Raw genomic sequence first — 12,310 nt, 5'->3', positions numbered from 1 at the left:
CCTAAAACAGAACCTTGAGGAACACCGAAATGTACAGTTGATTTGTCAGAGGACAAACCATTCACAGAGACAAACTGATATCTTTCCGACAGATAAGACCTAAACCAGGCCAGAACATGTCCGTGTAGACCAATTTGGGTTTCCAATCTCTCCAAAAGAATGTGGTGATCGATGGTATCAAAAGCAGCACTAAGGTCTAGGAGCACGAGGACAGATGCAGAGCCTCGGTCCGATGCCATCAAAATGTCATTTACCACCTTCACAAGTGCCGTCTCAGTGCTATGATGGGGTCTAAAACCAGACTGAAGCATTTCGTATACATTGTTTGTCTTCAGGAAGGCAGTGAGTTGCTGCGCAACAGCCTTCTCTAAAATCTTTGAGAGGAATGGAAGATTTGATATAGGCCGATAGTTTTTTATATTTTCTGGGTCAAGGTTTGGCTTTTTCAAGAGAGGCTTTATTACTGCCACTTTTAGTGAGTTTGGTACACATCCAGTGGATAGAGAGCCGTTTATTATGTTCAACATAGGAGGGCCAAGCACAGGAAGCAGCTCTTTCAGTAGTTTAGTTGGAATAGGGTCCAGTATACAGCTTGAAGGTTTAGAGGCCATGATTATTTTCATCATTGTGTCAAGAGATATAGTACTAAAACACTTAAGCGTCTCTCTTGATCCTAGGTCCTGGCAGAGTTGTGCAGACTCAGGACAACTGAGGTTTGGAGGAATACGCAGGTTTAAAGAGGAGTCCGTAATTTGCTTTCTAATAATCATAATCTTTTCCTCAAAGAAGTTCATGAATTTATCACTGCTAAAGTGCAAGTCATCCTCTCTTGGGGAATGCTGCTTTTTAGTTAGCTTTGCCACAGTATCAAAAAGGAATTTCGGATTGTTCTTATTTTCCTCAATTAAGTTAGAAAAATAGGACGATCGAGCAGCAGTAAGGGCTCTTCGGTACTGCACGGTACCATCCTTCCAAGCTAGTCGGAAGACTTCCAGTTTGGTGTGGCGCCATTTCCGTTCCAATTTTCTGGAAGCTTGCTTCAGAGCTCGGGTATTTTCTGTGTACCATGGAGCTAGTTTCTTATGAGACATTTTTTTAGTTTTTAGGGGTGCAACTGCATCTAGGGTATTGCGCAAGGTTAAATTGAGATCCTCAGTTAGGTGGTTAACGGATTTTTGTCCTCTGGCGTCCTTGGGTAGGCAGAGGGAGTCTGGAAGGGCATCAAGGAATCTTTGTGTTGTCTGTGAATTTATAGCACGACTTTTGATGTTCCTTGGTTGGGGTCTGAGCAGATTATTTGTTGCAATTGCAAACGTAATAAAATGGTGGTCTGATAGTCCAGGATTATGAGGAAAGACATTAAGATCCACAACATTTATTCCATGGGACAAAACTAGGTCCAGCGTATGACTGTGAGAGTGAGTGGGTCCAGAGACATGTTGGACAAAACCCACTGAGTCGATGATGGCTCCAAAAGCCTTTTGGAGTGGGTCTGTGGACTTTTCCATGTGAATATTAAAGTCACCAAAGATTAGAATATTATCTGCAATGACTACAAGGTCTGATAGGAATTCAGGGAACTCAGTGAGAAACGCTGTATATGGCCCAGGAGGCCTGTAAACAGTAGCTATAAAAAGTGATTGAGTAGGCTGCATAGATTTCATGACTAGAAGCTCAAAAGACGAAAACGTCATTTTCTTTTTTTGTAAATTGAAATTTGCTATCGTAAATGTTAGCAACACCTCCGCCTTTGCGGGATGCACGGGGATATGGTCACTAGTGTAGCCAGGAGGTGAGGCCTCATTTAACACAGTAAATTCATCAGGCTTAAGCCATGTTTCAGTCAGGCCAATCACATCAAGATTATGATCAGTGATTAGTTCATTGACTATAATTGCCTTTGAAGTAAGGGATCTAACATTAAGTAGCCCTATTTTGAGATGTGAGGTATCATGATCTCTTTCAGTAATGACAGGAATGGAGGTGGTCTTTATCCTAGTGAGATTGCTAAGGCAAACACCGCCATGTTTAGTTTTGCCCAACCCAGGTCGAGGCACAGACACGGTCTCAATGGTGATAGCTAAGCTGACTACACTAACTATGCTAGTGGCAGACTCCACTATGCTGGCAGGCTGGCTAATAGCCTGCTGCCTGGCCTGCACCCTATTTCATTGTGGAGCTAGAGGAGTTAGAGCCCTGTCTATGTTGGCAGATAAGATGAGAGCACCCCTCCAGCTAGGATGGAGTCCGTCACTCCTCAGCAGGTCAGGCTTGGTCCTGTTTGTGGGCGAGTCCCAGAAAGAGGGCCAATTATCTACAAATTCTATCTTTTGGGAGGGGCAGAAAACAGTTTTCAACCAGCGATTGAGTTGTGAGACTCTGCTGTAGAGCTCATCACTCCCCCTAACTGGGAGGGGGCCAGAGACAATTACTCGATGCCGACACATCTTTCTAGCTGATATGCACGCAGAAGCTATGTTGCGCTTGGTGATCTCTGACTGTTTCATCCTAACATCGTTGGTGCCGACGTGGATAACAATATCTCTATACTCTCTACACTCGCCAGTTTTAGCTTTAGCCAGCACCATCTTCAGATTAGCCTTAACGTCGGTAGCCCTGCCCCCGGGTAAACAGTGTATGATCGCTGGATGATTCGCTTTAAGTCTAATACTGCGGGTAATGGAGTCGCCAATGACTAGAGTTTTCAATTTGTCAGAGCTAATGGTGGGAAGCTTCGGCGTCTCAGACCCCGTAACGGGAGGAGTAGAGACCAGAGAAGACTCGGCCTCTGACACCGACCCGCTGCTTAATGGGGAGAACCGGTTGAAAGTTTCTGTCTGCTGAATGAGCGACACCGGTTGAGCGTTCCTACAGCATTTCCTACCAGAAACCGTGAGAAAGTTGTCCGGCTGCGGGGACTGTGCCAGGGGATTTATACTACTATCTGTACTTACTGGTGGCACAGACGCTGTTTCATCCTTTCCTACACTGAAATTACCCTTGCCTAACGATTGCGTCTGAAGCTGGGCTTGCAGTACAGCTATCCTCGCCGTAAGGCGAGCACAGCGGCTGCAATTAGAAGGCATCATGTTAATGTTACTACTTAGCTTCGGCTGTTGGAGGTCCTGACGAATCGTGTCCAGATAAAGCGTCCGGAGTGAAAAAGTCGAGGAAAAAATAAATATATGAACGGTAATTAAAAAGTGAAACCCGTAAAGTTGTCAGGTAGCAAAATAGGTTGGCAACAAAACGCACAGCAATTTGAAAACAAGCCTGCAAGTTGTGACCGGAAATGACGTCTGTCAGCTTCACATTCCCAGAGCCTGCCTGCCGTCCTGTACCTTTGCTCCTACATAGTCTGCACTTGGGTCTTACCTTAATTCCTGATAGTACGAACTGGCCATGACTGGCCCAGCAGACTTGGACCAGCTCCCCAATGCCGTCTCCTCCCAAGGAGCCACCATTGGTAGGCACGAGAATTTGCTTCATGGTCTGATGGAAGGGTTCCAGGCCGTGGTCGAACGTCATGACCTAGCCTTAGATGCATTGCGGGAACAATTCTGTGGGTTGCCTACTAGGCAGCCTACCATGACGGTAACCTCCCAGCCCCTCTATAACTCGGCTGGTAGCAGCACTGTCACACCGGTTTCCCGGGAACCCCACTTACCTCCCCCAGAGCGCTACAATGGCGATTACAGATCCTGCCAGGCCTTTCTCTCCCAGTGCTCCCTTGTTTTTGAGCTGCAGCCTCATTCATTCCCCTCGGACCACTCGAAGATAGCGTACATTAATACGCTGATGTCCGGGAGGGTACTCGCTTGGGCCACGGCGGTATGGGATCAACAATCCAGCATCTTCCTCAGTCTGGAGGTATTAGTCGCTGAGTAGAGAAGTTTTCAAGGCTCCTGTGTCTGGGAGAGAGGCTGCCCGGAAGTTGCTTCAGCAGAACACCCTCAGTGTGGCAGACTATGCAGTGGAGTTCCGCACGCTAGCAGAGGGTACCTGGAACATGGAAGCGCTGTTCAACACATTCCTGCACGGATTATTGGAGGAGGTAAAGGATGAGCTGGCAGCCCGAGAACTACTGACGGAACTCGACTCACGCATCGCTTTAACCATCCGGATCGATGGTCAGCTATGGGCACGTAGGAGGGAGAAGAGGTCCGATTGTGGTCCCAATCGCACACTCAGGGATCCCACCTTGCAGCTTATGAACTCCGGAAGTCCCCGACGTCTACATCCCAGAGAAGATCCGAGCTTACCCAAGTCCCTCCAAGAACCATAGGAGACTGCCGATTCACCTCTTCCCGAGCCGATGTAGCTCGGTAGGTTTAGGTAGGTTCCAGCCGAATACGTACCAGACTTGAGACCCAGAGCTGTTTGTATTGTGGTATTGCCGGTCATTTTGTGTACCCTCCATACTTTCCCGACCTTTTCTGTGTCCAGAGGGTCAAAAACCAGGAGGACGACCCTGTACCCGCCCGCCTGACCACTCTGCCCGTCCCTGACCCTGAGCCTGCCTGCCGTCCTGTACCTTTGCTCCTACTCTGGATTATTGACCCCTGCATGCCGCTGTAGTTATAATAGACATTGTTACTTCACACAGTCTGCACTTGGGTCTTACCTTGATTCCTGATATAGTACACATGATAAGACACACACTTTACACACACAAACACATGGATGTTTTTTTGTAATATATGTGAATGTGGCATAGTTTTCTAAGGGAACACACGAAATGTAAATGGTAAAGTGTTATGAAATGTAATGTCATGTAATATTTTAAACTGTAAGAACATGCCTTATGTTGCTGGACCTCGGGAAGAGTGGGGATCCTTAATAATTACAAATGCAAACCGGTGTGCTTGGAACCTACTACCATACTCAGTTCAAAGGCACTTAAATCATTAATCTTGCCCATTCACCCTCTGAACAGCACACATACTATACACAAGCCATGTATCAATTGTCTCAAGGCTTAAAAATCCTTCTTTAACCGGTGTCCTCTCCTTCATCTGCACTGATTTGAGGTGGATTTAACAAGATTTAACATCAACAATATGAAGGGTGGTACTCAGTGATGTGTTGGATTCTCCCTAAACATAATACTTTGTATTGAGGACATAACATGTATTTCTTTGTCACATTTTAGGCATATTTACTTTAGTGTCTTATTGCAAACAGGATGCATGTTTTGGAATCGTTTTTGTACTTACTCCGCAATAATCATCTAAGTGACAGAGTAAAAAGAAATAGGCCTGTACAGAATTCAAATAGTGTTTCTATGGGCTATAGTAGTAATGGGCTATAGTAGTAGTATTTAGATTTTGGTATGACCATCTTAAAACAATTCCATATGTTAGCTTAGTAGAATCCCCCCTCCATTTTGACATTATGGAGTATTGTGTATTGGCCAGTGAATATCTCAATGTATTAATTTTCATTTCAGACTGTAGCACAACATTTAAAAGGCACTCGCACATCTGAGCAATCTTATTTGCAGGTGCATGGCAACAATTGAACAAGATGAAGGAAAAAGGAAACCGCACACTGCTCTTGATAGTATCACTGATCTTTAATAAGCTTACGTATCGGCCTCACAGCCTTTGTCAGAGCTTTTGTGAATTTTTTCAACAGCCCCACCCACATCCATTCCACACATCGAAGGGGGTTGGAGGCAAAGGAAAAACAAATAAGTGCTACCAAATATAGCAATATGCATTTCAGAAATATTACAAAAGTGTATAAATAAGATGTATGAAACACGTCTGGAGAACCACAATGAGGACATAGCAAGTTTTCATTTAATCAGTGATACTATCAAGAGCAGTGTACAGTTTCCTTTTTCCTTCAGACTGTAACACAACAAAATGTGGAAAAAGTAAAGAGGTGTGAATACTTTCTGGAAATTGATCCAACTACAAAAGAGGGTTTCCGCGTGTCGCTAGTTGCCAATCTCTGGTTTAAACACTCTGCCTTGATTGCAGGTACAACCACCAACCCTACTCAGGCTGTACCACAGCTTGGGCAGACTGGGCCTGCAGCCACTGTGATGCTACCAGGGGTGCTAACTACGGCCCTGACCTCATCGCCTCCAGTTAGCCTATCAGGAGCAGGGAAAACTGTAACATCATCACCCACAGAGGAGGAGACGACAACCACTTTGATCACCACAACGACCATCACCACGGTGCACATGCCGGGTAAATGCATTGTGTGATTGCAAGCCTTAACAAGCCTAACATGTTAGGATGATGGTAGTGTTTCATAGGCATTACTTCCATAGGGTTGAGATATTTGTGCATTTTCATTCAAGTGTCCTGACTTTCTCTCTCCAGTGCAGTGCAATGCCAGTCTCTCTGGGATGGAGGGCATTGTGGAGTCTCCAGATCCTCTCTCCTCATCCCCTTACTCTCCTCTGGAGTGCACCTACAGCATCACAGTGTATCCGGGTTATGGAGTGGAAATTCAGGTGAGTCACCGTTAGTCATCATCATACCACTATTGTTTATTTATTTATTTTTTGCACGCAAGAAAAATTACAAAGCAATGGGATTAGAGTTTAAGAAGCAAGTGAAAAGTGCACATATGGGAAAGGGTCTGGAAAGGCTCCTTGATGTTGTAGGCACAAAGCGTCTAATGAAGGGGGCTGTGCTTTTATACTGATTGGTTCTCGTGTCTTTCTCACTCAAACAACCAAAAACAGCCAAAAATCAAATTTTGGTTTTCATGAATTTTTACGATATAGCCCGTGTTGACATTGTGACTCTAGTGGAAAACGCTTATCAAGCACATAGGCTGTCATGTTTTGTCATTTATTATCTTGTCTTGTCCCTGTGCTTCCCATTCTATTCGTTTCCCTCTGCTGGTCTTATTAGGTTCTTTCCCTCTTTCTATCCCTCTCTCTCCCCCTCCCTCTCTCACTCTCTCGCTCTCTCTTCTCTCTATCGTTCCGTTCCTGCTCCCAGCTGTTCCTATTCCCCTAATCAATCATTTAGTCTTCCCACACCTGTTCCCGATCCTTTCCCCTGATTAGAGTCCCTATTTCTTCCTTTGTGTTCCGTTCCTGTCCTGTCGGTTCCTTGTTTAGTATTCACCGTGCTGTGTTTGTGTATCGCCCTGTCGTGTCGTGTTTTCCTCAGATGCTGCGTGGTGAGCAGGTGTCTGAGTCTGTCTGGTTCAAGTGCCTTCCCGAGGCAACCTGCTGTTCACCTGCTGTTCAAGTTCGAGTCTCCAGTTTGTCCTCGTCATATCGAGTGAAAGTTGTGTTTTTTTGTTTGTATTTACTTTACTGGATTAAAGACTCTGTTTTCGCCAAGTCGCTTTTGGGTCCTCTTTCACCTCCATGACAGAAGGAACCGACCAAGGAATGGACCCAGCGACTTCAGACGCTCGTTACACTGCCGTCGAGATCCAAGGAGCCATGCTCGGCAGACACGAGCAGGAATTGTCTGCTGCTCGCCATGCCGTGGAGAACCTGGCCGCTCAGGTTTCCGACCTCTCTGGACAGTTCCAGAGTCTACGTCTCGTGCCACCTGTTACTTCCTGGCCTGTCGAGCCTCCAGAACCTAGGGTTAATAACCCACCTTGCTACTCCGGGCAGCCCACTGAGTGCCGCTCCTTTCTCACGCAGTGTGAGATTGTGTTCTCTCTCCAACCCAACACATACTCTAGAGAGAGAGCTCGGGTTGCTTACGTCATTTCACTCCTTACTGGCCGGGCTCGAGAATGGGGCACAGCTATCTGGGAGGCAAGGGCTGATTGCTCTAACAAGTTCCAGAACTTTAAAGAGGAGATGATTCGGGTTTTTGACCGTTCAGTTTTTGGTAGGGAGGCTTCTAGGGCCCTGGCTTCCTTATGCCAAGGTGAACGGTCCATAACGGATTATTCTATTGAGTTTCGCACTCTTGCTGCCTCTAGTGAGTGGAACGAGCCGGCGCTGCTCGCTCGTTTTCTGGAGGGACTCCACGCAGTGGTTAAGGATGAGATTCTCTCCCGGGAGGTTCCTTCAGATGTGGACTCTTTGATTGCTCTCGCCATCCGCATAGAACGACGGGTAGATCTTCGTCACCGGGCTCGTGGAAGAGAGCTCGCATCAACGGTGTTTCCCTGCTCCGCATCGCAACCATCTCCCTCCTCTGGCTCAGAGTCTGAGCCCATGCAGCTGGGAGGGATTCGCATCTCGACTAAGGAGAGGGAACGGAGGATCACCAACCGCCTGTGCCTCTATTGCGGAGTTGCTGGACATTTTGTTAATTCATGTCCAGTAAAAGCCAGAGCTCATCTGTAAGCGGAGGGCTACAGGTGAGCGCAACTACTCAAGTCTCTCCATCAAGATCCTGTACTACTTTGTCGGTCCATCTACGCTGGACCGGTTCGGGTGCTACATGTAGTGCCTTGATAGACTCTGGGGCTGAGGGTTGTTTCATGGACGAAGCATGGGTTCGGAAACATGACATTCCTTTCAGAGAGTTAGAGAAGCCTACGCCCATGTTCGCCTTAGATGGTAGTCATCTTCCCAGTATCAGATTTGAGACACTACCTTTAACCCTCACAGTATCTGGTAACCACAGTGAGACTATTTCTTTTTTGATTTTTCGTTCACCGTTTACACCTGTTGTTTTGGGTCATCCCTGGCTAGTATGTCATAATCCTTCTATTAATTGGTCTAGTAATTCTATCCTATCCTGGAACGTTTCTTGTCATGTGAAGTGTTTAATGTCTGCCATCCCTCCCGTTTCTTCTGTCCCTACTTCTCAGGAGGAACCTGGCGATTTGACAGGTGTGCCGGAGGAATATCATGATCTGCGCACGGTCTTCAGTCGGTCCCGAGCCAACTCCCTTCCTCCTCACCGGTCGTATGATTGTAGTATTGATCTCCTTCCGGGGACCACTCCTCCTCGGGGTAGACTATACTCTCTGTCGGCTCCCGAACGTAAGGCTCTCGAGGATTATTTGTCTGTGTCTCTTGACGCCGGTACCATAGTGCCTTCTTCCTCTCCGGCCGGGGCGGGGTTCTTTTTTGTTAAGAAGAAGGACGGTACTCTGCGCCCCTGCGTGGATTATCGAGGGCTGAATGACATAACGGTTAAGAATCGTTATCCGCTTCCCCTTATGTCATCAGCCTTCGAGATTCTGCAGGGAGCCAGGTGCTTTACTAAGTTGGACCTTCGTAACGCTTACCATCTCGTGCGCATCAGAGAGGGGGGGACGAGTGGAAAACGGCGTTTAACACTCCGTTAGGGCATTTTGAGTACCGGGTTCTGCCGTTTGGTCTCGCCAATGCGCCAGCTGTTTTTCAGGCATTAGTTAATGATGTTCTGAGAGACATGCTGAACATCTTTGTTTTTGTCTATCTTGACGATATCCTGATTTTTTCTCCGTCACTCGAGATTCATGTTCAGCACGTTCGACGTGTTCTACAGCGCCTTTTAGAGAATTGTCTCTACGTAAAGTCTGAGAAGTGCTCTTTTCATGTCTCCTCCGTTACTTTTCTCGGTTCCGTTATTTCCGCTGAAGGCATTCAGATGGATTCCGCTAAGGTCCAAGCTGTCAGTGATTGGCCCGTTCCAAGGTCACGTGTCGAGTTGCAGCGCTTTTTAGGTTTCGCTAATTTCTATCGGCGTTTCATTCGTAATTTCGGTCAAGTTGCTGCCCCTCTCACAGCTCTTACTTCTGTCAAGACGTGTTTTAAGTGGTCCGGTTCCGCCCAGGGAGCTTTTGATCTTCTAAAAGAACGTTTTACGTCCGCTCCTATCCTTGTTACTCCTGACGTCACTAGACAATTCATTGTCGAGGTTGACGCTTCAGAGGTAGGCGTGGGAGCCATTCTATCCCAGCGCTTCCAGTCTGACGATAAGGTTCATCCTTGCGCTTATTTTTCTCATCGCCTGTCGCCATCTGAGCGCAACTATGATGTGGGTAACCGTGAACTGCTCGCCATCCGCTTAGCCCTAGGCGAATGGCGACAGTGGTTGGAGGGGGCGACCGTTCCTTTTGTCGTTTGGACAGACCATAAGAACCTTGAGTACATCCGTTCTGCCAAACGACTTAATGCCCGCCAAGCTCGTTGGGCGTTGTTTTTCGCTCGTTTCGAGTTTGTTATTTCTTACCGTCCGGGTAGCAAGAACACCAAGCCTGATGCCTTATCCCGTCTGTTTAGTTCTTCTGTGGCTTCTACTGATCCCGAGGGGATTCTTCCTTATGGGCGTGTTGTCGGGTTAACAGTCTGGGGAATTGAAAGACAGGTTAAGCAAGCACTCTTGCGTCTATTCGCCAGCGCTTTTGGTGGCCGACTCAGGAGCGTGACACGCGCCGTTTCGTGGCTGCTTGTTCGGACTGCGCGCAGACTAAGTCGGGTAACTCTCCTCCTGCCGGTCGTCTCAGACCGCTCCCCATTCCTTCTCGACCATGGTCTCACATCGCCCTAGACTTCATTACCGGTCTGCCTTTGTCTGCGGGGAAGACTGTGATTCTTACGGTTGTCGATAGGTTCTCTAAGGCGGCACATTTCATTCCCCTCGCTAAACTTCCTTCCGCTAAGGAGACGGCACAAATCATTATCGAGAATGTATTCAGAATTCATGGCCTCCCGTTAGACGCCGTTTCAGACAGAGGCCCGCAATTCACGTCACAGTTTTGGAGGGAGTTCTGTCGTTTGATTGGTGCGTCCGTCAGTCTCTCTTCCGGGTTTCATCCCCAGTCTAACGGTCAAGCAGAGAGGGCCAATCAGACGATTGGTCGCATACTACGCAGCCTTTCTTTCAGAAACCCTGCATCTTGGGCAGAACAGCTCCCCTGGGCAGAATACGCTCACAATTCGCTTCCTTCGTCTGCTACCGGGTTATCTCCGTTTCAGAGTAGTCTGGGTTACCAGCCTCCTCTGTTCTCATCCCAGCTTGCCGAGTCCAGCGTTCCCTCCGCTCAAGCGTTTGTCCAACGTTGTGAGCGCACCTGGAGGAGGGTGAGGTCTGCACTTTGCCGTTACAGGGCACAGACTGTGAGAGCCGCCAATAAACGCAGGATTAAGAGTCCAAGGTATTGTTGCGGCCAGAGAGTGTGGCTTTCCACTCGCAACCTTCCTCTTACGACAGCTTCTCGTAAGTTGACTCCGCGGTTCATTGGTCCGTTCCGTGTCTCCCAGGTCGTCAATCCTGTCGCTGTGCGACTGCTTCTTCCGCGACATCTTCGTCGCGTCCATCCTGTCTTCCATGTCTCCTGTGTCAAGCCCTTTCTTCGCACCCCGTTCGTCTTCCCTCCCCCCCGTCCTTGTCGAGAGCGCACCTATTTACAAGGTACATAAGATCATGGACATGCGTTCTCGGGGACGGGGTCACCAATACTTAGTGGATTGGGAGGGTTACGGTCCTGAGGAGAGGAGTTGGGTTCCGTCTCGGGACGTGCTGGACCGTTCACTCATTGATGATTTCCTCCGTTGCCGCCAGGATTCCTCCTCGAGTGCGCCAGGAGGCGCTCGGTGAGTGGGGGGTACTGTCATGTTTTGTCATTTATTATCTTGTCTTGTCCCTGTGCTTCCCATTCTATTCGTTTCCCTCTGCTGGTCTTATTAGGTTCTTTCCCTCTTTCTATCCCTCTCTCTCCCCCTCCCTCTCTCACTCTCTCGCTCTCTCTTCTCTCTATTGTTCCGTTCCTGCTCCCAGCTGTTCCTATTCCCCTAATCAATCATTTAGTCTTCCCACACCTGTTCCCGATCCTTTCCCCTGATTAGAGTCCCTATTTCTTCCTTTGTGTTCCGTTCCTGTCCTGTCGGTTCCTTGTTTAGTATTCACCGTGCTGTGTTTGTGTATCGCCCTGTCGTGTCGTGTTTTCCTCAGATGCTGCGTGGTGAGCAGGTGTCTGAGTCTGTCTGGTTCAAGTGCCTTCCCGAGGCAACCTGCTGTTCACCTGCTGTTCAAGTTCGAGTCTCCAGTTTGTCCTCGTCATATCGAGTGAAAGTTGTGTTTTTTTGTTTGTATTTACTTTACTGGATTAAAGACTCTGTTTTCGCCAAGTCGCTTTTGGGTCCTCTTTCACCTCCATGACATAGGCTTGAAAATCACAGCGCCAGTTTAAGCACCACCTTCTCCCAATTCTAATTTGTCAAAATAATCCATGAAGAAAACCCAGAACCAGGAACTACTCCAGTGTTGCCAATTTAGCACCCTTTTCAGTATATTTAGTGACTTTTCAGACCCCTCCAACAACTTTTAGTGGTAAAAAAATTCAAGCAAGAAATGCAGTTACTTTTCGGGCTGCCTTCAGGGAGTTTGACACTGAGGAATTCTATGGTTTTGATAGCATTTAGCTAGAC

At 47.6% G+C, this 12,310-nt stretch overlaps 1 protein-coding gene across 1 annotated transcript in view; it reads left to right on the top strand.

The window, feature by feature from the left end:
• sez6l2 (seizure related 6 homolog (mouse)-like 2) overlaps positions 1-12,310 on the top strand; it is a 68,598-nt gene that overhangs the window by 17,906 nt on the left and 38,382 nt on the right. The window contains 2 exon segments of the mRNA XM_046307209.1: positions 5,988-6,203; positions 6,339-6,472. Coding sequence (XP_046163165.1) covers positions 5,988-6,203; positions 6,339-6,472 — 350 coding nt within the window.

The sequence above is a fragment of the Oncorhynchus gorbuscha genome, linkage group LG16 (genome assembly GCF_021184085.1).
Source record: "Oncorhynchus gorbuscha isolate QuinsamMale2020 ecotype Even-year linkage group LG16, OgorEven_v1.0, whole genome shotgun sequence".
NCBI classification, from domain to species: domain Eukaryota; kingdom Metazoa; phylum Chordata; class Actinopteri; order Salmoniformes; family Salmonidae; genus Oncorhynchus; species Oncorhynchus gorbuscha.
This window is presented reverse-complemented; position numbering and strand designations above follow the sequence as displayed.